The 27,366-nt window shown below is 50.4% G+C and overlaps 2 protein-coding genes across 2 annotated transcripts; both read right to left on the reverse strand.

The window, feature by feature from the left end:
• Positions 1–517: 517 nt before the first annotated feature.
• Positions 518–3,235, reverse strand: LOC109777171 (L-type lectin-domain containing receptor kinase SIT2). The gene has a single exon (XM_020335819.4). It carries the CDS (start codon positions 2,786–2,788, stop codon positions 764–766), a length of 2,025 nt encoding a protein of 674 aa, XP_020191408.1. The 5' UTR covers positions 2,789–3,235; the 3' UTR covers positions 518–763.
• A 20,609-nt stretch (positions 3,236–23,844) lies between these two features.
• Positions 23,845–27,053, reverse strand: LOC109784609 (L-type lectin-domain containing receptor kinase SIT2). The gene has a single exon (XM_020343210.4). The coding sequence runs from the start codon at positions 26,062–26,064 to the stop codon at positions 24,049–24,051; it is 2,016 nt and encodes a 671-aa protein (XP_020198799.1). The 5' UTR covers positions 26,065–27,053; the 3' UTR covers positions 23,845–24,048.
• Between the last annotated feature and the right edge of the window lie 313 nt (positions 27,054–27,366).

The following is a 27,366-nucleotide window of genomic DNA, read 5'->3' on the forward strand; positions in this document are numbered from 1 at the left end:
TGAAGCAGGCCTTATGCAGACCCTTTTGTAGAATTGCAAAGTTTATGGTACACAAGATCGACACTTCAAATATAAGTGATTTAATCCATACCATTAGGGACTAATAAATGTATCTTCGCCCTCCTAAGATTTCTTTCAATCTACGCCACTGCCACCTATATATATTACTCAAACTGGCCCAAGGGCCATGATGTTACAGACAAATTACAAGCCGATGTAATCCATTCAGTTAGTGAACTCTCATTGTTTCTCAAAGGAATTCCAAACAAGCACAAACAGAAACTTTGTGTAAAATTCATGAGTTCACATGTACTCCCTCCGTTCCTAAATATAAGTCTTTGTAGAGATTTCACTATGGATCACATACGGATGTATATAGATGCATTTCAGAGTGTAGATTCACTTATTTTGCTCCGTATGTGGTCCATAGTGGAATCTCTTCAAAGACTTATATTTAGGAACAGAGAAAGTACATGCTAGGTGCTTACATACACCGAGTAGTTTCAGACTGGAACCGTGTAGAACATACGGACGATTGATTAATTAACTCCGTGAGTAATTAAGCTGAACATAGTCATCCAGAGTAACATCTGAAGTGAAGTAAATGTTTAATATACTCCCTAGCTAGTGTTCTAATACATTAGAATATAGTATCTATCCAGACGAAATGCACAAGAAAGTACTTTTTTTTTTTGCGAAAGAAGGAAGTAGATGTTTTAACATCTAAGAGACACGATAACACTAAATACCGTATATGTATATGTTATCTTCCTCCTGAAAGGTCGGAAAAAGTGGCAAAACTCGTCGATAACTGAGGATATTGCAAGTTTGGTGACTCCAATCCTCTGTTTTGCGTCAAGGCCTGCATAGTGAAGCTGAAGTGTGCTGGTGTTAGCTCCGGGAGTGGTGTATCACCTTCCAGGTACTGCATGACTTGCCGCATTGTGGGCCTTGCGCTAGTAAAAGGGTGCGAGCACAGAAGTCCTAGCTTCAGTACCAAAGATGCATCATCAACGCCGTAGTGACCCTGCAGTCTCGGATCCACGGTATCCATGAGCGATCCGTTGTGCCAGCGCTCTATAACCCAGTCGACCAATGTGTGCTTGTTGCCAAATGGGTTCTGCTTGATAGGCCTCTGCCCAGAAGTGACCTCTAGGAGAAATATGCCGAATGCAAACACGTCTGTAAGAGCGGATGCCTTCCCCGTGCGTACGAACTCAGGCGCCAGGTATCCCATGGTTCCAACCATATGAGTGGTTTGTGGATCAGTGCCATGGTCGTACAACCTTGAGAGACCAAAGTCACCCAGTCTTGCATTCATTTCACTGTCCAGAAGCACGTTGCTCGGCTTGACGTCTCGGTGTATGACAACTTTCTCCCACTTCTCGTGAAGGTAAAACAATCCGAACGCGACACCCTTGATAATATGTAACCTCTCCTCCCAATTCAGTGATGGCTTGCCATCTTCAGAGTATAGATACTGATTGAGGCTTCCATTTGACATGTAGTCATAAACCAAAAGAAGTTCACCTTTCCTCCGGCAATAGCCTAGCAGGGGCACAAGGTTGCGGTGTCTGAGCCGGCCGATACTGACAACCTCCGCGATGAATTCTTTCATCCCTTGCCTCGACTCGTGCGACACCCTCTTCACCGCTATTTTCAGTTTGGACTTTGGGAGGGTCCCTTTGTACACCTTGCCGAACCCGCCCACGCCAAGCAGGTTCTTTTCCTTGAACCCTTCCGTCGCATGGAACAGGTCCTTGAAGGAGAAGCGGTGCGGCCCGAAATCGACCTCCCAATCTTCCCGCAGCTCCCTGTACCTGAATCTCTTGCGAAGAAACAGAATGATGACAGTTCCCACTACAAGGACGAACGTGGCCGTGGCAATAGGCAGGGTGATCTCCAGGACCTTGGAGCGAGGCTCTGGGCCAAGACGTGGTAGCTTTGGGAGCTTGGATGTGTCGATGGCTGGAGCAGGGCCGTTCATGGCGAAGCTCCAGCCTAGAACGCAGTGGATCGTGCTAATTGCGCCGGTTGTGGCTGCGAAGCCGATGTAGGATGGTTCTCTCAGAACTGTGGAGAGGTTATAGGGAGACGAAAGCAGTGGCCTCACCGGCTTAGCGAATCCGAGAGGAGCCAAGAACACGTTGATCTGCGTGGACTCCCCATCATAGTCAGCCCATACCTGCATCGCCTTGCCGCTGATAAGGGTCAGGTTGTTGAAGGATCCACTCCCGTCGTCGTAGTACCCAGTGCGGTAGGCCTGCAAGGAGTTGAGGCTGTTGATGTCGATGCCAACGTGGTTGTTGTCCATGTCCTGGAACTCCTCGTTTTGGGTGGTGTCGAGCTCAACGGCGAACATGTGGTTGCTGGCGTTGCCGTTGTTGCCGCTGTTGAGGAGGCCCATGTACTGCGCCCACGTGTTGGAGAGGTTCTTGGTAGGGGCGACGAAGAAGGCCATGCCGTCGGCGCTTATGCCGTCGTGGACGGAGAGGATGGCGAACGCGAAGCTGAGGGAGAAGGACCGCACCGTGCCGTTGGGCGACCCGCTCAGGCTCAGCGGGGTCGGGTAGAAGGCGTGGCCGAGGTTGATGGTGTCGTTGGTGAGCTCGAGGAGCCCGTCCGGCGTGACCATGGCGTTGCCGTCGAGGGTGAGGTTGACACCAGAGAAGCCATGGTATAGGAAACTGAAACTGTCGTTGCTGGTTGTGGATGCAACAAGGGGAAGCAGAACGAGGAGTGGGATGGCAGGACGTAGGAGGAGGAAGATGTGCTCCTTCGGAGCCATGTCTCGAGCTCTGGCAAGGAAAAAGATTAATGTATTTGCTTGTTGATAAACAACTACTGGTGTGGCTATCTAAGTAGTACTACTGCTGTATGTGCGCCCGACAGTGGCAAACAACTGCCCATGATTTTCGCGATCGATGCGCTACTCAGAGGTAAGGTAAATCCGTAAAATTTAGGAATTTTGCTAAGTCGCAAGCAAGAGATACATCACCATCTACGGCTGCAATCGAAGAGAAAGAGGTCCAAGAGGTTCAATTTTCTTCCTAGATACGGAAAGGTCGTCTCCCGATCGACGCTGAAGTCTGAACATCTTTCTGAAATTGTCTAAATCAGACTGATCTAGACGGCAACCACTAGGCAACACGTACACACGTGGTTACAATTCCCCCTCCGACTCCGAGATGAGGGAAGAGCCTTTGACTATCAAGCCAGAAAGTAGAATAGCATGTGTACACTACATCCATCTTTCTGTTGGCACTTCTGTTGGTGATAAGTCTGAATAGTCCTCTTCAACGACTGGGCCGGTATGCATGATTCGTCCACGTCAATCCAGGCCGTCGTTCTCTAGCTAGCGGTCTGCATATGCCAAGCACCGGAGTGTACATGTGTTCGACTTTTCCGCCGAACCTGAGGTGGTCCGGGGTAGGCATGCACCGCACAAGTAGGTATAGCTTAGAGTTTTCTTCATCCTCTACGTAAGAACATCTCCAATAGCATGTGTATATTTGGATGTCTATAAATTCATATAGACAATGGTCTAAAAAGATTCCTTCATATACACGTCCAATCTTGCATCAGAACGTCTATATACAGGGACCATGACAGGTGGGCCGTCGCTGGGGAGAGGAAGAAATCATGACTGCAGCTGAGTTTAGACGACGCCTTCACATTGTCCAGGCGTAGACATTGTCGAGGTCGATTTAGAGGATGTGTATATTTGGACGACCATATAGACAAACTGTTGGACGCCTGTTTTAGGCTCACGTCGTGAAAAACGAGTATAGACATTCATATAGACAAGCTATTTGGAGATGCTCTAAGGGCATCCTCATCCGCACAACACCGACGACCGGGCAACGCTACACGGTGACACCTACCTCACGCACGGTGAACACCAAACTGATAAAAGTCTACACATGACATGAAGACCCGGTTGCATGGCAGCAGTTTTGGGAAAAGTATGAGAGGAAAAATGTGAAAGCGAAGGGAGGAGAGAGATGGGTCGGTCCACTGAGGAGACTGTAGCATTGGATGAGTCAACTTTGTAAGGTGGTTTCAAGATTCCATGTCTGTGTTGCCAAGGTCCGTGGGTGGTTTTGTTGCGTGTTGATGCGTGAGCCATGCATTTTTTTTTCCTTTTCTTAATAATTTCGTTGTGTTCATTCCTCCCAAAAATAATGACTTTTTTTTTTGCGAAATCATTCTCAATGTCTTGACCGGCTTTTGATATCGTGTTAGTGCAGAGGTTGGATATAATTGGTATCTCCTTGTTATTAATATATTTCTATTATCGTATCTCCTTCTTTAATGCATGATACGCACACTCATGCGTATTCTAGAAAAAAAAAATCTCATTATCGTATTAAAGTACAAAATGTTGTCTCCTCAATCTGTAGAAAGCCAATATCGTTGGATCTTTCAACAAAAAAACTAAGCTAGTTATTTTGAATAAAATATGACCAAATATTCATTTTTCAGAATTTAGTCACAAGTGCGCGCAGTAAGTCTATGTGTTGTCCATATAATTCTGGCCAATAAATACATCTGTTTTGCCTACAAGTATACTGTATATATGCACCCATTTTTCTTTGCAATACGTATGCTCCAATTATTACACTTACTATCAGTTTTACTACATGGCCTTCACTGTAAGTTTGTAACTATATGTTCATACAGCGAAGGATAGAATTGCTTCTTTTTTTTTGCCTATTCAAACTGAGGGTTTAGCCCCGGCTCTGCATCAGACATCGCGCACAACTCTATTTATTAAATTCTGAGTATCAATCCTCCGGTACGTCGTACAAAAAATAATAAGTAAAAAGATGACAGAGCTCGAATTAACCGGGCACTTATAAGACACAATGACTCAGTCACATATCACAGTGAGGATCATACAATTCATTTCTGGCACGCAAATTAGGATCAGTAAAACTGAGCCTAAACTCGCAAGCAAGGGATACATCACCATCTGCGGGTGCAATCGAAGAGAAAGTGGTCCAACAGGTTCAATTTTCTGTCTAGATATCAATGGCCATGAAGGACTCCAGTTGATAAGTCCGAACAGCCACGTATGCACTTTTGTTGGCACGTCACAGGACACAGTCCTCTGCGGCGACTGGGCATGCATGATTCGTCGTCGGCCGTCGTTCTCTAGCTAGCGGTCTACATAGGCCGAGTACCGGAGTGTGTGTATGTGTTGAACTTTTCTGCTCAACCTGAAGTGAGATAGCCTGGGAGGAGTTTTCAACATCTTATTCACACCCATAATTCTGTGTAATTTGCGGCATGCCACTGAAAACCGCACATACTGCTCCTTCGTGTAGAAGGGTATATTTGGATATATAGTGGCCAATGCTTACCCTGTCATTTACTATTTCATGATCCAAAATTCTGATGTTTTGTCAACCCAGTGCCTCTTTGTCCACTCGGTTCACTTTTTTCATCAACGTTGGTCAAGTGATAGATAGGCAAAACCATGCCTAAAATTTTAACTAGTCAAATATTCGGTAGGGGCGATCTTGAGCGGAAACCAAACATGCTGTTGAGTATATTATGTACGTATATATTATGTATAGGGTCCATCTCCTGTTTCCTCTGTATAGTTGAGGATGTGGCCCTCCCTCTGTACTTATATATACGTGCCTGATGCACCGATCAATACATTGCGATTGCACAACCCATAACTTGTCCTTCTACATGGTATATCTATCGCAGCACGATCCTAAACCCTAAGCCGCCGCCGCCGCCGCGCTTCTACGCGCCGCCGCCGCTAGTCGCCCCCTTCCACCGCAGTCGCGGCTTCGCTTCCGCTCCATCCCGCCTGCGCCGCACCATCCTGCCATCTGCGCCGCACGTTCCCGTGTCGCTATCTTCCCAGTATCCCGGGCCAGCGCCGCATCGCTCCAGCCTCCCGCGCCGCATCGCTTTTCTGCCAGCTCCGCCACCCTTCGCCACCCTACCCCGCGCTGCTCCCGCGCCGCACCACCTCCACCCCACGCCGCGCCACGCGTCGTCAACCCTAATCCTAGTCATGAGTTCCTCCTCCTCCACCGTGTCCAACCCGTTCGCCGGTCCCGATGTCACTCTCGTCCGCGACCTCAACATCCACGAGCGCGTCCAGGTGAAACTTGATCAATCCACCGCCTCCTACTCCGCTTGGAAGCGGTATTTTCCACTGGTGTTTCGCGAGTCCCTCCTTCATGGCCACGTTGACGGCACCGTGGACTCGACCCTCATCATCCATGACGAGGAGTGGATGATCCTCGACGCCACCATCATCCGGTGGTTCTACCTCATCATCTCCACCAACCTCTTCCACACCGTGGTGGACGACGACAACGACGCCTACGCCGTTTGGACCAAGCTCAACGGCCTCTTCACCGACAACAAGCTGCAGTGCAAGGTCCTTCTCCACGGCGAGTTTTACGGGTGCCAGCAGCTTGACTCATCCATCGACGATTTTTGTATGCGCCTGAAAAAGCTTGCCGATGAGCTCCGCGATCTTGGGGAGACGGTTGGCGACGAGCTCCTCATCAGCACCCTCACCGCCGGTCTCAACGAGGATTTTGGTAACGCTGCCTCCAACCTCACCCTCATCCCGGAGCCTACTTTCGCTAAGGTAGTGGCGTACCTCAAGCTGGAGGAGCGCCGGATGAGGATGGCACGGACTCGGGCGACCCACACCGCCCTCGTCGCCGGCACCCGCGGGGGTCAAGCCCCGCCACCTCCGCGCCCGACGCCGCCCCAGCCGGCAGCGCCCGCTTTCCCGCCCGGCTTCCCGCCCGCCTCGGCTGCTCCCTTCCCGCCGCCCCCGCGGGCGACCAATGGGGGGGTCGTCGCGGCGGCCGCAAGCAGGGGGCGCGGGCGCTCAGGGAGGAGCACCCCGCCCACCGCAGCAGGCCTACCAGCCGGCCCCGTGGTATGCCGGCCAGAACCCATGGATCAGCGTTGTGGACGCCTACTCCATGCCGGTTCCCCATGCCCCTGCCCCGGGTATTCTCGGCGCCCGGCCACCGTCGCACCAGGTGTTCTACGCCGCGCCGCAGCCCTATGCGGTGCCCTATGGGCCTCTCTCTTACGGCCAGCAGCCGCAGCCAGGCGGGCTGCTGCTGCTGCCCCTGACGGCCCCGCCGCAGCCTCTCCCGCCGGCGCCGTGGGACCCAGCTCTTCTGGCGGCTCTTCACACCGCCCCCTCACTGTCCACCTACACCGGTGGCGGCGACTGGTATATGGACACTGGAGCTACCGCACATATGGCTGCCTATCCCGGTAACCTCCACACCTCCTATCCCGTCCACACTTCCGCTCGTATCACCGTCGGTGACGGTTCCTCCCTTCCCATTACTCACATAGGACATGCATATTTTCCGTCTAATTCTACTCCAATATCCATGTCTAATGTCTTAGTTTCTCCTGAGCTTATTAAAAATCTTATTTCTGTTTGTTCTCTTACACGTGAAAATCCTGTTACCGTTGAGTTTGACGGATGTGGTTTTTCTGGTAAGGACGCTCGCACCCAGATGGTACTCTACCGATGTGACAGCCCCGAGGAGCTCTACCCGGTTCACTCCGCCACCTCCACCACCTCCGCCGCCCCTGTCGCTCTCGCCACTGGAGTGGATCTTTGGCACGCTCGCTTGGGTCATCCCAATCCCGCTACCCTTCGTCATATACTTTGGAGTTTTTCTTTCACGTTTAATAAGAACGAGGATCACTCGTGTCATGCATGTCGTCTTGGCAAACATGCTCGTCTCCTGTTTAGGGCTTCTTCTCATGTTGCATCGTACCCGTTTGAGTTAATTCATAGTGATGTTTGGACCTCTCCCGTTGCAAGTAATACGGGCTATCTTTATTATCTTGTCATACTTGATGATTTTTCGCATTATGTGTGGACCTTCCCGTTGCGTCGCAAGTCGGATGTTATATCCATTCTCGCCGCCTTCTACTCTTATGTTCTTACGCAGTTTGGTCGTCCCATTCTCGCGTTCCAGACAGATAACGGGAAGGAGTTCGACAACCTCGCTGTTCGTACTCTCCTCACTACACATGGCACGACTTTTCGTCTCACCTGCCCGTACACTTCGCAGCAGAACGGTCGAGCTGAGCGTGTCCTTCGCACTCTTAACGACTGCGTTCGGACTCTTCTCTTTCACGCCAATGTGCCTCCGCGCTTTTGGCCTGACGCTCTCGCCACCGCTTCGCTCCTCATTAACATCCGTCCATGTCGCACTCGCGGGAACTTTGCACCTCATGACCTTCTCTTCGGTGCACCGCCCTCTTATGATGAGCTTCGCATCTTCGGTTGTCTCTGCTACCCTAGCATCGCCGCCACTGTGCCTCATAAGCTTGCACCCCGCTCCGTCGCATGCATCTTTCTCGGCTACTGTAAGGGCATATTTATCCCTAAGATGTTTTGGTGATTGATGACAATGCTTTTGCGGACTAATCGTGTGCATTGAGTGTTTTTCAGAGATTCATCATTTTGGCACGAGACGATTCCCTCCCCTCGGAGCTTGAAGCGAAGACGGTGTAGTCCTTTCGATTAGTTTGGTGGACTAGTTCCATAGGAATCACCGTTCTATCAAGAGGGGGTCCGTTTTGGTAAGGCTAGGGCGGAATCATCACGTACACTTCCTTTGCCCCTCCCTCCGAGCCTTTTCGTTTTGATGATGGGCTCGTTTCTCTTCTCAGTGTGCTCTCTGTGGTCCCAGCGGTAGTACCGCGGGCCGGAGCGGTAGCACCGCTTGGGTGCTACAAGCGGTATACCGCTCTGGAGCGGTATTACCGCTCCAGAGCAGTAGTACCGCTGTTAGCCCCCAACTGTGTGCTCTCTCAGGTCCCAGCGGTAGTACCGCGGGACGGAGCGGTAGTACCGCTTGGGTGCTACAAGCGGTAGTACCGCTCTGGAAGCGGTAGTACCGCTCTGGGAGCGGTAGTACCGCTGGTAGCCCCCAGCCGTAGTACCGCGGTGTTCTCGTGCTAGTACCGCCTCGATTCGAGGGCTCTTTTTTCGTGCCGGGTTTTACGGTACTGGCCGCGGCAGTGGGGGGCCGTAGTACCGCTCGTATGCGGTAGTACCGCCCTCCCACCGCGGTAGTACCGCTCTGGGCCAAGCGGCAGTACCGCGAGGAGGAGCGGTAGTACCGCCTATAGTGGCAAGCGGTAGTACCGCTGGCCCAGCGGCAGTACCGCTCTCTGCGGGGCAAAAGTGGGGGTAACAGTTGGTTGGTTGCCCCCACTATATAAGGGGGTCTTCTTCCCCAAAGTTGACTAACCTCTTCCCCCAAAAGCTCCATTGTTGCTCCAAGCTCCATTTTCGCCCGATCTCTCTCCCTAGCCAATCAAACTTGTTGATTTGCTCGGGATTGGTTGAGAAGGCCACGATCTACACTTCCACCAAGAGAAATTTGATTCCCCCCACTTATCCCTAGCGGATCTTGTTACTCTCGGGTGTTTGAGCACCCTAGACGGTTGAGGTCACCGCGGAGCCATAGTCCATTGTGGTGAAGCTTTGTGGTGTCGTTGGGAGCCTCCAATTAAGTTGTGGAGATTGCCCCAACCTTGTTTGTAAAGGTCCGGTCGCCGCCTTCAAGGGCACCAATAGTGGAATCACGGATCTCGCATTGTGTGAGGGCGTGAGGAGAATACGGTGGCCCTAGTGGCTTCTTGGGGAGCATTGTGCCTCCACACCGCTCCAACGGAGACATACTTCCCCTCAAAAGGAAGGAACTTCGGTAACACATCCTCGTCTTCACCGGCTCCACTCTTGGTTATCTCGTTCCTTTACTTTCGCAAGTTTACTCGTGTTATATCGCTTATTTGCTTGTGTGCTTGTTGTCATTGCATCATATAGGTTGCTCACTTAGTTGCATATCTAGACAACCTATTTTGATGCAAAGTTTAATTTGGTAAAGAAAACCTAAAAATTGTTAGTTGCCTATTCACCCCCCCTCTAGTCAACTATATCGATCCTTTCAATTGGTATCAGAGCCTCGTCTCTTTATTAAGGACTTTACCATCCAAAGAGTATGGTTGACGTCGTAGACGGTGTGGAGGAGCACTCCGGTGAGAATCCAGTCTCGTCTACGGGAGATGGGGGAACCGCGGTCTCTCATGAGGAATTCAATGTGGCGTTGGACACATTGAAAACCTCCATGAAGACCAAGGTCGAAAGCATGTTGAATAAATTCTTAGAAGGGCTTAAACTTACCACCGCACCGTTGAAAGTGGGTGATCCCGCTAACAAGGTGACAGATGCTACCTCCGACAAGGGGGAAGCTTCTAGCGAGAAAGCTCCTTTTTCTAGTGATAAAAATGGGACCGGCATCTTTGCCCATGTGGAACCTCCACCTGTCTATGGTGGACCGCTCCCGTCCACTCATTTGAATCATGCCGGCCTGGCCCCTAAGATTGAGAGGAATGTAGATTTTGATTCTTGGGTCTATCGTTTCTAGCGTCATTTAAATAATGTGAACACTAACCGTTGGAGAATCATTGAAGAGGGTTTTTATCCGCATGACCGAAGTAACTTCACTCCTAGAGAAGTTGTGGATGATCAATTCAATGAGAATGCTCTCTTCATCATCCAAGAAGCAATCCCACCCGAAGATCTTCCTCATCTCCGGCCTTACACTGTGGCCAAAGATGCTTGGCTCCAAGTTGTTTCCCTCTATCGCGGAAGCGCAAGCATTCAACGCTCCAACTATGAAGTGGTGCAAGATGAAGCCGACGAGTTTGCAATGAGAGAAGATGAAGAACCTCGCGAGCTTTTTCGGAGAGTAACCAAACTCGCGGTCTCTCTCCGAGATCATGGAAGTAAAGACACGGATGACAATTGGATCAAGCGCAAATTCCTCAAGGCAATGATGCCCTACCACAAAGCCATGTCCTCGTAATTCGTCAAAGGCCGGACTTCCACACCTTGTCATCAAGTGAAGTGTTGGATGAATTTGTTGCTATGAGCATCTTGGACAAGACCGCCGACAATGCGGTTCTTCGTTCTCAAAGAATAAAGAAGCCCAACCTTGCTCTAAAGGCCAAGGTTAGTATGGAGGAAGAGGATGAAGAGGAAGAAGAAGAGGGCAACCTCGAAGATACGAAGTATGCATATCATGAACACATGGCTCTTGCTTCAAGGCAATTTTGGAGCAAGAAGAACACAAAGCCAAACTTCAACAAGAGCAATTCAAGTGGCGCAAAGGGAAAGCAACGGGTGAGGACTTGCTTCAATTGTGGCAATGTGAGCCACTTTGTTGCGGAGTGCCCTTACGAGAAGAGGGAAGACAATGGTGGCAAGCTCATTAGAAAAGACAAGGCCAAGTCGTTCCCCAACAAGAGCAACTTCACCAAGAAGACTCCTCCCAAGGCGTTGGTGGTACAAGAAGAGTACAATGAGGATGATGACGATGATGAAGATGGTGAGTCGGTTGCCATGGCCTCCGTTGCCATTGCGAAGACTCCACGGGTGTCTCTCTTCGACTCACCCAATGAGAACATCACCGCCAAGTGCCTCATGGCTAAAGCCACCAATAAGGTAACCTCCAACATCAAAACTACCATCATTAATCATCCTTCTTCGACGGATAGCATTGATGAACATGAGGGGACAAATGTGGAGGAAAATGAGTTTGAGATCTTTATGAGTAAACTCAAGGGTAAATCCAAGAAGCACTTCGTTGCTCTCTTGGAACAACTTGGTGAAGCCAATGACATGATCGAGGCTCACGAAGATACCATCTCTAAGATGGAGGGGCATAGTCGTGACTATGCCGATGAGATTTCGGATCTTTCCAATGCTCTTGACGAAGAGCGTGGTCTTCGTTTGGCTCTTGAGGAGTCATACAACGATGATCATGCTAAGTTAAAGGAAGATCTTGATCATGCTCTTGTTGTGTCTCGTGTGCTAAACTCCGAGAAGGCGAAATCTGGGGTTGATCTTGCTAGACTTAAAGAGGAGTTTGGCATTCTCGACAAGGCTCACAAAGTCTTGAAGGGTGCTCATGCTAGCCTCAAGGAGTCTCATGATCAACTCCAAGTAAAGCTAACTAAGGAGAAAGCCACCTTTCCTCATATGGTGTTAATTGACAATGCAAATGCTACTAACTCTTGTTGTGAGCATGTGCATCTTGTTGAGGAGAATGCTAAGTTGAAGGAGCAACTTGAGAAAGGCCTTGTGTCATGCATACAAGGTGAGAAGAACCTCAACGACCTTTTGAGAAACCAAAAGGAAGTTGTGGCCAAGGAGGGGATTGGGTTCGCACCCAAGCCCAAGAACAAGAAGAAGAATGACAAGACCAAACGACCTCCCCCTCTCAAGCAAACTTTTGTGAAGGAGGGAGAGGGTACTTCCAAGGAGAAGAAGAACATGCGAAGGGTGATGGTGTCAAGAAGGGCAATTCCACCCCATCCAACAAAGCCGGCGATTTTAATCCTTCTTATGTGTTATGTCGTGCAAGTGATGGGCATGTTTATGCCAAATTTGTTGGTTCTCCTCATGAGTATATTGAATGGTCCATTTGGGTTCCTAAGACCCTTGTTACTAACATCAAAGGACCCATTACAAAATGGGTACCTAAAACCAAGCATTGATCTCTTGTAGGTGTTTGCTTCCAGTGGGGGATCATGGTTGCTCGATAGTGGAGCTACAAATCATATGACCGGAAGCAAGGACTTGGTGGTGGACGTGCACAAGATTCCATCTATGCCCACCAATGTCGAGTGGGGTGATGCCTCGTCTTCTAAGGTATTGGGACTCAGCAAAGTTGTCATTTCTCATGATCTCACGATCGAGAAGGTCATGCTAGTTGAGTCCCTTGCATACAATTTACTTTCCGCTCGTCAACTTGCTATCATGGGCTTTGCCACTTTCTTTGATATTGATACCGTGGCCCTCTTGTGGAGCAAGACTCTTAAAGTAGCCTTTGTTGGGCATGTCGAGAACGGTCTCTATGTGATTACCTTTTCGGAGCGACCCACTAAGACCGCGACATGCCTAATGGCTAAAGTTGACGTGGGATGGCTTTGGCATCGCCGTTTAGCCCATGTCAATATGAGATCTTTGCAAAGTCTTCTCAAGGGGGACCATGTCCGTGGACTAACGAACGCTAGTTTTGCTAAAGATCGTGCTTGCAGTGCTTGTGTCGAAGGAAAGCTTCATGAGAAGGCTCACCCTCCCACGACTCTCATTTACTCGAAGAGGCCTTTGGAGTTCCTTCATTTGGATCTCTTTGGGCCCCCATCCTTTGATAGTCTTGGGGGTAGAAAGTATTGCTTGGTAATTGTGGATGACTATTCTAGATACACTTGGGTGTATTTTTTCAAGAGGAAGAGTGAGACCCAACAAACAGTCATTGACTTTGCAAATGAAGCCCAACGTCAACACAATGCAAAGATCTTGACTATAAGAAGTGACAACGGCACCGAGTTCAAGAACTACACCTTGGATGAGTTTCTTAGTGATGAGGGGATCAAGCATCAATATTCCGCACCTTACACCCCTCAACAAAATGGTGTTGCGGAGAGGAAGAACCGGACGTTGATGGATGCGGCAAGGACCATGATGGCGGAGTTCAAGTCTCCATACAACTTTTGGGCCGAAGCCATCAACACCGCGTGTCATGCTTCAAATCGGCTCTATCTCCGCAAAGGCTTGAACAAGACTCCATATGAGATACTCACCAGTAACAAGCCCAACCTCAAGTACTTTCGGGTGTTCGGGTGTAAGTGTTTCATTCTCAAGAAAGGTGTCCGTCTGTCTAAATTTGAGACTAGAGCTCATGAGGGCATATTTGTTAGTTATGCTACAAACTCCCATGCTTACCGTGTTCTCAATAAGTCCACGGGACTTATTGAGGAGACGTGTAACGTGGAGTTTGATGAGAATAACGGCTCCCAAGTGGAGCAAAGTGGTACTTGTGATGTAGGTGATGAAATTCCTCCCCAAGCCATAAGAAGAATGTTTGTTGGATATATCCTACCCATTGAGGAACCCCTTGTGGCCGAAGGAGAAGGACAATGCTCCACTCAAGTGGAGCCATCACCAACCCAAGACCCACACGCTTCCGAAGAACAAAGTGAAGGCCCTCATCCACATGAACAAGATCAAGGGCAAGATCAACCTCAAGATGGTGGTGATCCACCAAATGATGCCCAAGGTCAAGTTCCTCCCCTCGAGCAAGTTCAAGATCAAGAACAAGCTCAAGACGACACTCAAGATGATCAAGTAACCCCTCCTCACTTCACTTCCGAGGAGGAATTGGAGCGTCGTGCCGCTAAGATCGCTTCCAAGCTCACCACCAAAGGTCATCTCATGGAGAATGTGGTTGGAAGCCTAAGAAAGGGGGTAAGCACTCGTAGACAATTAGCAAACTATTGTGAACATCATGCGTTTGTTTCTTGTGTCGAACCCCAAAAGGTTTATGAAGCGCTCGAGGACCCAGATTGGCTCAATGCCATGCATGAAGAACTCAACAACTTCGAACATAACCAAGTGTGGAAATTAGTGCCAAGGCCAACCGGGAATCATAATGTCATTGGAACCAAGTGGATATTCAAGAACAAGCAAGACGCTCATGGAATCATTGTTCGCAACAAGGCTCGTTTGGTGGCACAAGGCTACTCCCAAGTCGAGGGTATCGACTACGGTGAAACCTTTGCCCCCGTCGCTGGCCTTGAATCTATTCGTTTGTTGATTGCTTATGCTTCTCATCATAATTTCACGTTGCAACAAATGGATGTGAAGAGTGCTTTTCTTAATGGTCCCATGAATGAGTTGGTCTATGTCAAACAACCCCCCGGGTTCGAAGATCCCTATTTCCCCGATCATGTGTATCAACTCCACAAGGCGCTCTATGGTCTTAAACAAGCCCCACGTGTGTGGTATGAGCATCTTACGGAGTTGTTACAAGATCGTGGATTCGAAATCGGGAAAATCGACCCCACTCTTTTTACTAAGAAGGTCAAAGGGGAGTTGTTTGTGTGCCAACTATATGTTGATGATATTATTTTTGGTTCCCCTAACAAAGCCTTCAATGAAGAATTTGCCGCTCTCATGACCTCAAAGTTCAAGATGTCTATGATGGGAGAGTTGAAGTTCTTTCTCGGATTCGAAATCAAACAAGGAAGAGAAGGAACCTTCATCAACCAAGCCAAATACACTCAATACATTATAAAGAGATTCAAGCTAAGTGATGTCAAGCCGGCTTCCACTCCAATGCCCACCAAGTGCCAACTTGACATTGATCCCAATGGTAAAGCGGTGGATCAAAAGGTATATCGCTCCATGATTGGATCCTTGCTTTACCTTTGTGCATCTAGACCGGATATCATGTTGAGTGTGGGAATTTGTGCACGGTTTCAAGCCGCACCTAAGGATAGCCACTTTGTGGCGGTCAAGCGAATCTTTCGATATTTGGCTCATACCCCAAACTTTGGCTTATGGTACCCAAGAGGAGCAAACTTCAAGCTTGTAGGTTATTCGGACTCCGATTGGGTGGGAGACAAAGTGGATAGGAAGTCCACTTCCGGAGGGTGCCAATTTCTTGGTTGCTCTTTGGTAAGTTGGTCTTCTAAAAAGCAAAGTTGTGTGTCTCTCTCGTCCACCGAAGCAGAGTATGTGGCGGCCGGGAGTTGCTGTGCACAACTCTTATGGATGAGGCAAACTTTAAAGGATTACGGTGTCATTTGTGACAAAGTGCCTCTTTGGTGTGACAATGAAAGTGCCATCAAGATTTCTCTCAACCCGGTGCAACACTTCAAGACGAAGCATATTGAGATTAGGTATCACTTCATCCGGGATCATATTAGGCGAGGGGAGATCGAGCTCAACTATGTCAACACTCATGATAACCTTGCAGATATTTTCACGAAGCCATTGGATGAAGCAAGATTTCGCGAGTTAAGGCATGAGCTAAATATCATTGATTCGAGCAATGTGGTTTGAACCTTTGCACACCCCTCACATTCATTGTGCATTCTTGTCTAGGTGTAGGCATGGACTTAGGGGGAGTGTTGTTCTCTCAATGAACTCTTCCTCCCCCCATAATGCATAAACTAATCTCACTCTTTCACATTAGCCATTTTTGATGGTACTTGTGCTTCAAAGACGAGCTTTGGTCATGGGCCCAAGGATAATTCTTCGCGGTGCCATACCAAGTGACTCAAACATAGGTGGCCTCGGCCACCGCCCTCTCGTATAGAGGCGTGTGATTCTTGTTCTCTTGTTGATGCTCTTGTTGGTCTTCTTGCCGTTGTTTCCCGTCTTTCGTTTTGCGCCATAGGTGTTGAGTCTTGTTTGAGTTGCGCTGGGCGGTACTACCGTTGTGAAGGCGCGGTACTACCGCTGGAGCGGTACTACCACTTATGTGGCTAAGCGGTACTACCGCCCATCACCACGGTACTACCGCTGAGGGGCGGGGCCAGGGGGTTAAGTCGTGGGCAGGGGTGGTTTCCTCCCCCATACCCATTTGCTTCGTCCCCTGGTTCCTCTTCCTCTCTCTCCAGCGCCATCTCACCGTGGGAGGGCTCCGGCGGCCCTCCGTCTCCGGACCGTTCCTTCCCATTTCCTTCGGTGGAGTCGATCCCCACCTCGTCCTCTTGCCATGGATGCCGGTATTGCCCCCGTTCCTCTTCTCTTCTTGTCTAGTTTTCCGATCTCGCGTTTTAGGGGCAATAGTAGTTGCATCTCTAGATTTTTGGCCAAATCTAGGCTTGAGTAGGATGGAGAAGGTAACTAGACTCTTTGGATTGATGTTTGGTAGGTTTATTTTTGAATTTGGCATCCCCGGTAGTGCCGGATCTGACCACGGCAGTAGGGATCCTCCGTGCCCCGTCTCGGGCGGTACTACCGCTCATATGACGCGGTACTACCGCTGGAGCCGTACTACCGCTGCGGGGGCACGGTACTACCGCTGGTGCCGTACTGCCGCTGGGCAGGCACGGTACTACCGCTGGATGCCCAGTTCCATTGTTTCCTACCACATGTTGATCCATATTTGTTGTGTTTGTTTGGTTTTGATCGCTCTGTCTGGTTGTTTCTTGTGTCCGTGTGTTTGGTTCCAGGTGATGAACATCCTGAGCAGCAAGTCCGCCGTGTCAACCCAGGGCGTTCAACGTCAAAGCGGTACCGCTCATCTGAGACTGCAGGTGGTTCTTCCAGTGCTCCACCGCCGCCAGGGGGTGCTTCCTCTAGTGCTAATCCTCCTCGCAAGAAGAAGATTGCCAACCGACCGAAGCCAAGTGGCAAGAAGGTGACTGAGATGTCTAGCAAGGAATTCTGGGACAGGCGTCGGCGCAACCCATATGAGGAAGACCAAGAACCCAACCTTGTCAATCGCCCGTTCTGGAACCGGTTTCAGTATGCCACATACTTTGATGTGATCAAGGCTAAGAAGAACCTCTTTGTCAATGTTCATTCCATCAACACGGATGCTATGGAGAAGGACCCTGAGTACTTTGGTGATGCCCCTCAGATGTGCTCTCAGTTGAACATTCTCAGGATCATGCAGTTCAACAAGGACTTTGATGCAGATTTGCTGGCACAGTTCTTTGCCACTGTTCACCTAGGAACTGATGCAGACAGGACTCTGACTTGGATGACTAATGGAAAGGTGCTAGCTGTCAAGTGGCAGGCCTTCATGGGGCTGCTTGAGGTGGAAGATCAAGGGCTCGAGACTCCAGTCGGTTTTCGTCCTCACCAAAATGTTACCTCCACTCACAAGCAAGCCCTCTGCCCTACTGTACTCGGAAGGTCCACCCTGAGACCAAGAAGGAAACCTATGAGTTGTCTGCCTATCTGGACATCCTTCACCGTATCTTCCGCGAGACTCTCTTCCCTCGTATTGGAATCTGGACATGGTACACTCTTATCTTGTGGACATGCTTCTCTTCTGCCAGCGTGAGAAGGAAGCAAACACTGGCGAGTCCCAGGACATCTCTCATGTCATGTGGTCTGAACTTCTTGCTGCTGTTTCTGAGCGCAAGTGCCCAATTTATGGTCCGTTCATTATGTTGCTTATTGAGAGGGCCTGGAGACATACCTATCCTGAGGAGCAGCTGGAAACTGGAGAGTTGGTTTCTCATGAGATCAAGCGTCTGAGGAAGAAGGATAATTGGGGTAGATCTGGAGTTCCATCTTCTGCTGCTGCCATGGAGACCGAGGACGAGGCTGATGCCGGTGATGATGATGAGGATTATGTGCCTTCTGGGACAGAGCCTTCTGCGGCAGAGCCCTCTTGGGCAAAGAAGCTCAAACACAAGATGAAGAAGTTGTTCTGCATGGAGTCTCACGGTCAGTACATGACTCATGTGGCTGAGAAGAAGGCAAGGGGACGTCGCAAGGAGCTTATGCGTCAGATGGGTGCGACAGTCACCAGCGGCTCTGAGGGTCAGATCACTGAGGAGGAGGAGGAGTGGATCCAGCAGCACTGTCCGTGGACCGATTCAGATGCCGAGTAGTTTCCGGGCGAGGACGGCAGTGCAGATAATCACGCAGAGTCCTGATGTTCGAGATCCTCAGCATGCTCTCACCTGGAGCCGTAGGTTAGCTCTTTGCCCCTTTTGGTGTCTCGATGCCAAAGGGGGAGAGAGTTTAGGGATTTGCGTCGTTGTGTTGCGAGTGTGTCTTTGCCTTTGTGCTTTCGTTGTGTGCTACCTTGTGCTTTGCTTGGTTTTGTGTTCAGTGAGACCTTAGTTCAAGTCATATGGTGTGAGACATATGCTACCCTATCCTTACCATATCTTTATCTTTGTCTCTAGTCATTTGATATCTATATATCCTGCTATCTTGTATCTCGCTTAGGTTGTTGGTCTCTAAAATACAAGGGGAGTGTTGATCCTAGTATGTGTGTCGTGCAGTCCAAAGCACTTATCTTGATGGCACACATCTAGGGGGAGCCCGTCTATATTTTAGAGATTTGGGGTTTGCTTATGTCCTTTGTCTTTTCCCAGTTGTGCAAATCCCGTATTGTCATCAATCCACCAAAAAGGGGGAGATTGTAAGGGCATATTTATCCCTAAGATGTTTTGGTGATTGATGACAATGCTTTTGCGGACTAATCGTGTGCATTGAGTGTTTTTCAGAGATTCATCCTTTTGGCACGAGATGATTCCCTCCCCTCGGAGCTTGAACCGAAGACGGTGTAGTCCTTTCGATTAGTTTGGTGGACTAGTTCCATAGGGATCACCGTTCTATCAAGAGGGGGTCCGTTTTGGTAAGGCTAGGGCGGAATCATCACGTACACTTCCTTTGCCCCTCCCTCCGAGCCTTTCCGTTTCGATGATGGGCTCGTTTCTCTTCTCAGTGTGCTCTCTGTGGTCCCAACGGTAGTACCGCGGGCCGGAGCGGTAGTACCGCTTGGGTGCTACAAGCGGTAGTACCGCTCCAGAGCAGTACTACCGCTGTTAGCCCCCAACTGTGTGCTCTCTCTGGTCCCAGCGGTAGTACCGCGGGATGGAGCGGTAGTACCGCTTGGGTGCTACAAGCGGTAGTACCGCTCTGGGAGCGGTAGTACCGCTCCAGAGCAGTAGTACCGCTGGTAGCCCCCAGCCGTAGTACCGTGGTGGTCTCGTGCTAGTACCGCCTCGATTCGAGGGCTCTTTTTTCGTGTCGGGTTTTACGGTACTGGCCGCGGCAGTGGGGGGCCGTAGTACCGCTCGTATGCGGTAGTACCGCCCTCCCACCGCGGTAGTACCGCTCTGGGCCAAGCGGCAGTACTGCGAGGAGGAGCGGTAGTACCGCCTATAGTGGCAAGCGGTAGTACCGCTGGCCCAGTGGCAGTACCGCTCTCTGCGGGGCAGAAGTGGGGGTAACGGTTGGTTTGTTCCCCCCACTATATAAGGGGGTCTTCTTCCCCAAAGTTGACTAACCTCTTCCCCCAAAAGCTCCATTGTTGCTCCAAGCTCCATTTTCGACCGATCTCTCTCCCTAGCCAATCACACTTGTTGATTTGCTCGGGATTGGTTGAGAAGGCCACGATCTACACTTCCACCAAGAGAAATTTGATTCCCCCCACTTATCCCTAGCGGATCTTGTTACTCTTGGGTGTTTGAGCACCCTAGACAGTTGAGGTCACCGCGGAGCCATAGTCCATTGTGGTGAAGCTTTGTGGTGTCGTTGGGAGCCTCCAATTAAGTTGTGGAGATTGCCCCAACCTTGTTTGTAAAGGTCCGGTCGCCGCCTTCAAGGGCACCAATAGTGGAATCACGGCATCTCGCATTGTGTGAGGGCGTGAGGAGAATACGGTGGCCCTAGTGGCTTCTTGGGGAGCATTGTGCCTCCACACCGCTCCAACGGAGACGTACTTCCCCTCAAAAGGAAGGAACTTCGGTAACACATCTTCGTCTTCACCGGCTCCACTCTTGGTTATCTCGTTCCTTTACTTTCGCAAGTTTACTCGTGTTATATCGCTTATTTGCTTGCGTGCTTGTTGTCATTGCATCATATAGGTTGCTCACTTAGTTGCATATCTAGACAACCTATTTTGATGCAAAGTTTAATTTGGTAAAGAAAACCTAAAAATTGTTAGTTGCCTATTCACCCCCCTCTAGTCAACTATATCGATCCTTTCAGCTACCCACCTAACACTAAGTGCTACCACTGCTACGATCCCGTCTCCCATCGTGTTTTCACCTCCCGACACGTTTACTTTGATGAGAAGGTATTTCCGTTTCAGCAGCAGGTACCCATTGTCGCCCCGTCGCCGCCGGCCACCGGCGGCCCTTCGGCGACTTCGTCAGGTGGACGGCCCCGCTCGGCTCTCGGACTGCCTCCGGGCTTTGGCAGTCCTCGCGCTGTGGGACGAGCCGCGTCTCTCGCCCCCACGCCAGCGCCTGCTTCCTCGGCCTCCTCGGCCGACTCCGCCACCTCGGCCGGCCTCGACGCCTCGGCCGGCCTCGACGCCTCGGCCGGCGCCCCCCCTTCACCCGCCGCCCCCGACTCAGGCGTCGCGGGCTCGGGCGCTGCCTCCTCGGCCGCCTCGCCGGCCGCCTCTCCGGCCTCCTTGCCGGTTGTCACGCCGGCCCCGTCGCCGGCTATCACGCCGGCTGCCTCGCCGCCCGCCTCGCCGGTCGTTCCGGCGTTGCCGTCTCGCCCTGTCACACGGGCTCGAGCCGGTATTCACCGTCCGAGTTTGCGATACTCGAGCGACGAGTACCTCCTCGCTGCCTCCACCGCGGAGCCGTCCCATCTTCCCGCGTCTGCTCGCGCAGCCCTTCGTGATCCTCACTAGCTTGCCGCGATGCAGGAAGAGTTCGACGCTCTCCAGCGGAACCGCACCTGGACACTGGTTCCTCGGCCTCCTCGCGCCAATGTCATCACCGGCAAGTGGGTCTTTCGCCACAAGACCCACTCGGATGGTACACTTGAGCGCTACAAGGCTCGCTGGGTGGTTCGCGGGTTTCGACAGCATGCTGGATTTGACTTCACTGAGACGTTTGCCCTGGTTGTTAAACCGGGCACGATCCGCACCGTCCTCCAGCTTGCGGTGTCTCGAGGCTGGCCTGTTCATCAGATGGATGTCTCTAACGCCTTTCTCCACAGCCATCTTGAGGAGCAGGTGTATTGTGAGCAGCCCACCGGTTTCGTCGACGCATCTCTTCCTGGCCATGTGTGTTTGCTGTCCCGGTCTTTCTATGGGCTCAAGCAAGCACCCCGTGCCTGGTACGAGCGGATTGCCGGGTTTCTTCAGACACTGGGCTTCAGCATCACTCGCTCGGATGCCTCACTGTTTGTTTATCGCCAGGGCGACACGACTGCATATTTACTCCTCTACGTCGACGACATTATCCTGACGGCCTCCTCCGCAGCTCTTCTTCAGCAGATTACTCTCCGGCTGCGTGACGAGTTTGCCATCAAGGACTTGGGTGCTCTACATTACTTTCTTGGCATTGAGGTTGTTCGGCGACCGGATGGCTTCTTTCTTCATCAGCAGAAGTATGCGCACGAGCTCCTTGAGCGTGCTGGCATGCTCAACTGTCATCCTGTTGCTACTCCTGTTGACACGAAGGCCAAGGTTTCTGCTCTTGAGGGCTCGCCAGCGTCGGATGCTCCCTTTTACCGGTCTATTGTCGGTGCTCTTCAGTATCTGACTCTTACCCAACCGGATCTACAGTATGTTGTTCAGCAGGTGTGTCTCCACATGCACGCCCCTCATGACTCCCATTGGACTCTCGTGAAGCGGATCCTCCGGTACATTCGCGGAACGATGACCCTTGGGCTCACCCTCACGGCGTCCCCCTCTCTGGAGATGGTGGCCTACTCCGACGCAGACTGGGCTGGCTGCCCCGACACCCGTCGGTCCACCTCTTGCTACTGTGTTTACCTCGGTCCTTCCCTCATCTCGTGGTCGTCGAAAGCGACAGCCCACGGTTTCGCGCTCCAGCGCGGAGGCAGAGTACCGAGCTGTGGCTAATGCTGTTGCCGAGTGCACCTGGCTACGACAGCTACTTCAGGAGCTGCATCACGATGTCTCCCAGGCTACGGCTGTCTACTGTGACAACGTCTCTGCGGTGTACCTCTCCGCCAACCCCGTTCATCATCGCCGAACGAAGCACATTGAGTTGGATATTCACTTTGTGCGCGAGCAGGTGGCCCTTGGTCGTATTCGGGTTCTCCATGTTCCGACTGCACAACAGTTCACCGATGTGATGACGAAGGGACTGCCGACTTCCACCTTCGAGGAGTTTCATTCCAGTCTCTGCGTCACTGGCGCCGCTTCGACTGCGGGGGGTGTTGAGTATATTATGTACGTATATATTGTGTATAGGGTCCACCTCCTGTTTCCTCTGTATAGTTGAGGATGTGGCCCTCCCTCTGTACTTATATATACGTGTCTGATGCACCGATCAATACATTGTGATTGCACAGCCCATAACTTGTCCTTCTACGCATGCTTTTCGCCTCTTTTTTTGTCCACGGATTCACATCTATCCTTGTGCTCTAGCTAGCGGTCCACGGACGTTTTAGCTTGGACTGTGCATGTGGAGAACGTGTAGCTTCCTTTACACAGCTACACTACAACTGTGATAGCTCTACCACTAAAGTCGTTGGAGGTACACTATCCTCTACGTAAGGGCATCCTCATCCGCACAACACCAAGGACCGGGCCATCACTACACGGTGGACACCTACCTCACGCACGTCTCCATGTCGGGTTGGATGCTCCCAAACTGATGGATGTGTTGTTTGTAGAGTCAAATGGGTGCCTCCAGAAGAGGTTGTCTATTCTCTCTCTGATAAAAGTCTACCGCGACCCGGTTGCATGGCTGCAGTTTTGGGAAAAGTATGAGAGGAAAAATGTGAAAACGAAGGGAGGAGAGAGATGGGTCGGTCCACTAAGAAGACTAGCATTCGATGAAATCAACTTTGTGAGGGTGGTTTCAAGATTCCATGTCTGTGTTGCCAAGGTCCGTGGTTGGTTTTGTTGCGTGTTGATGCGTGAGCCATGCATTTTTTTCTTTTCTTAATAATTTGGTTTTTTTCATTCCCAATGTTTTTTTGTGTGAAATCATTCTCAGTGTCTTGACTGCCTTTTGATATCGTGTCGGTGCAAAGGCCGGATATAATTGGTATCTTCTTGCTATTAATATATTTCCATTATCTTGAAAATGTACAAATTGTTATCTCCTCAATCTGTAGAAAGCCAATATTGTTGGATCTTTCAACAAAAGAACTAAGCTAGTTTTTTTGGATAAAATATGACCAAATTTCAAAACTAGTCACAAGTGCCGTAATTGTATGTGCTGACCATATAATTCTGGCCAATAAATACATGTATTTTGCCAACAAGTATACTCTATATATGCACATGTTTTTCTTTGCAGTATGTATGCACCAGTTACCACACTTGCTAGCAGTTTTACTACATGTCCTTCAGGTTTATGTCGCCTCTACATACGATGCACACATCCATATTTGTTAAGATTAGAGTATCAAACATCCATTACGTTGTACAAAAGTAACAAGCAAAAAGAACACAAAGCTCGAAACAAACAGACACTAACAAGAGACAATGACGCAATCACATATCACAGTGAGGATCATGCAATTCACCTCCCAACTGTAAGGACGGATGTGCTGTCAACACTCGCTGTTGATGAAGGATATGTCATGACAAATTGGTCAAATCCTTCATTCTGCATTATGGTCATCATCTGAAAGCTTAAATCCGTCGGTGTCATCTCCGGCAATGGCATGTCCCTGTCAAGGTACTGCATCACCTGTCGCATAGTAGGCCTTGCATTGGCGAATGGATGAGAGCATAACAGGCCTAGCTTTAGAGCCAAACATGCCTCGTCGGCGTTGTAGTTGCCCCCAAGCTGCTTATCCACGGCATCAAGGAGCGATCCCTTGTTCCATTGCTCGAGCACCGATTCGACCAACAATACTTGGCTATCCTCTAAGTTTGGATTTACTGGCCTCTGCCCACAAGTAACTTCAAGAATGAACACCCCAAACGCAAACACATCAGTGAGAGGGGTTGCTTTGCTAGTATGCCCAAGCTCAGGAGCAAGGTATCCTATGGTTCCCACCACATGTGTGGTTTGGGGGTCGGCGTCGTGGTCGTACAACCTTGCAAGGCCAAAGTCACCGAGTCTTCCATTCATGTCACCATCGAGGAGGACGTTACTGGCTTTGATGTCGCGGTGGATGACCACTTTCTCCCACTCTTCATGAAGGTAGACCAGACATGACGCAATGCCTTTGATGATGTGCCACCTCTGAGCCCAATTCAAAATGGGTTTGCCTTCTCTACGGTGCAAGTACTTGTCAACGCTCCCATTTGGCATGTACTCGTACACCAGAAACAATTCGCCTCTTCGTCTGCAGTATCCTAGCAATGGCGCAAGATTGCTGTGTTGGAGACGTCCTATGCTCACGACCTCCGAGATGAATTCCTTGATGCCCTGCTTCGAGTCGTGTGCAACCTTCTTCACAGCAACCTCCACTTTGGACACCAGAAGGGTGCCCCTGTACACCCTCCCAAATCCTCCGATTCCTAGCAGGTGCGTGTCGCTGAAACCTTCCGTTGCACGGTACAGGTCCTTGTACGAGAACCGCTGTGGACCGAACTCGACCTCCCAATCTTCTCGCAGCTCGGCGTACCGGAAACGTCTCCGTAATACCAGGAGAACAATGGCGCCCAAGGCGAGCACGAACGCTCCGGAAGCTATTGGCAGTACTATGTCCAGCACCTTGGATCGTGGCTTCGGTCCCATGCGCGGAAGCTTTGGTAGCTTCGCGATGTCGATGGCCGGAGCTGGGCCGTTCATGGCGAAGCTCCAGCCAAGCACGTAGTGTCGCACGTTGATCGTGCCGGTCGCCGAGGAGAAACCGACGTACGCGACGTCTGTCACTGCGGTGGTGAGGTTGTAGGTGGTGGTGAACAACGGCCTTACTGGTCGGCCTACCTTGAGGGGAGCCATGGTGACGGTGATTTGTGCAGTCCTGTGGTCGTAATCCACCCAGACCTGCATGGCCTCACGGCTGATCAGGCTCAGGTTGTGGAAGCTACCGTCCTCGTCATCAAAGTAGCCGGCGTAGTAGGACTGCAGCGACCGGAGGCCGTTGACGTTGGCGCCGGCGTGGTTGGCGTTGAGGTCGTCGAACTCCTTGTTCTGGATGGTGTCGAGCTCCACGGCGAAGAAGTGGTTGCTACCGTTGCCGTTGTTCTGGATGTCCGTGAGGCCCAGGAGCTGGCCGGGCAGCGCGGACGAGAAGTTCTTGCTCGACGCCACCACGAAGGCCATGCCGTGGGCGCTCAGGTCGGTGTAGATGGACTGGATGGCGAACACGAAGGAGGCCGAGAAGGACCGCACGGTGCCGCCGCCGGGAGACCCTCCGGCGAAGCGCAGCGGGGTCGGGTAGAAGGCGTGGCCCTTCTGCTGGTCCGTGCCGTTGGTGAGCTCGAGGAGGCCGTCTGGAGTCACCGTGGCCGCACCGTCCAAGGTGAGGTTGGCGCCGGTGAAACCGGAGTAGACGAGTTGGTCATCGCCGGTGGCTTTGGCTGCTAGAACAAGGCAGAGGATGAGGAGCCGGACAAGCATGAGCACACTATTCATCATCGTGGAGGACGGCGAAGATGAGCTGGGTGTGTCAGTCTTGTCGAGGACTCCCAAGGACTACTCCTCTTATGTGTGTACGCTGCTACGAAGTCAAATGGTTGTGCTGGAGACCGGCAACCGATACATGTCGAGCTTTTTACACAGAAGTCGCTATATATCCTATCACCCCGTTTCCTAATTTGTCATGCGACAAAGCGGAGGATTAGCAAAAGGGAGCACCGAGCGAACCTGCCAGCCCATTTAATTAGTAGCTAACAAAGTACTCCGAAGGGAGTACTAATTTGAACTAAAACCATGACACTTAATTTCGATCACAGGAAGTACTACAGAAATCTCGGTTTTGAAAACCTTCTTCATTCTGGTTTTTTCTTCTATTGTTTGTTTACTGTTTGTTTACTAGTTTCTTTCCAAGTTTATTGTTGGTGTCGGTGTCGGAGAGACTGACACCAACACCCCTCTCTCTCAAATCTTGTGCAGTAGGCCCTTCCTTGTCGCCACATCAAGGATTTGCTTCAATGGGTCAATAGCTATGACAAAAAGGAGGGGAGAGATGGGGTCCCCTTGTCGTAGTCCCTGGCTATGCTTGATGGTAGTACCAGCCAGCCCATTCAAGAGGATCCTCGAAGATGAGGAACATAGAAGAGCCGCAATCCACTCTCAAAATTTGCTTGGAAAACCTCGCCTCCATAGGAGGTCAAGCAAATACTCCCATTTGACAGAGTTGTTGATACCAGAAGACTGAACTCTAATCCAGAGATGATACCTAAAGCTGGAATTTGGATAGTGGTTTTATTTTGGTTTTTGTTTTGCAATTTGTTGTACATACCATATCAAGCTTATTCATAAAATACAGAGAAAAAATGCAAAGAAATGAAAAAGAATAAAAAAAATAGTAATTTGCTCTACTGTTTGCGTTTTAAAAATATCACATTTAAAAAAATTGAAAAAAACACACAAGAAAACGGCTCCCACAAAGAATGGCTCACTACAGTGGGCAAGCCGCTACAGTGCTCAGCTGGGCTACAGGCGGCGGCAATGGGTTACCTATGCGAAACCTTGAAATAGGACCTTCCGGCCCACGGCCTCACGAAGCCCGCGATCGGCGATTTGACGCCATCGATGATGTCAGAGTGAGTACTCCTCTGGTGCCGGCTGCTGGCTGTGGCTGTCACGTTCAAGTCTACTTTTATCTAGCGGTGGTATTTTTTTATCCAGCGGTGGTTGACTCATTGACAATATAATACTCCTATGTCGCGCGTATCAGCTGATTATATATTGTCAGTAGATTAGGCTGCTAATGAT

This window comes from Aegilops tauschii, chromosome 3, assembly GCF_002575655.3.
Source record: "Aegilops tauschii subsp. strangulata cultivar AL8/78 chromosome 3, Aet v6.0, whole genome shotgun sequence".
NCBI lineage: Eukaryota > Viridiplantae > Streptophyta > Magnoliopsida > Poales > Poaceae > Aegilops > Aegilops tauschii.

Excerpts from the sequence above, each read along its gene's own strand:
- LOC109784609 (XM_020343210.4), bottom strand. The coding sequence starts at position 26,064 with ATGATGAATAGTGTGCTCATGCTTGTCCGGCTCCTCATCCTCTGCCTT.
- LOC109777171 (XM_020335819.4), bottom strand. The coding sequence starts at position 2,788 with ATGGCTCCGAAGGAGCACATCTTCCTCCTCCTACGTCCTGCCATCCCA.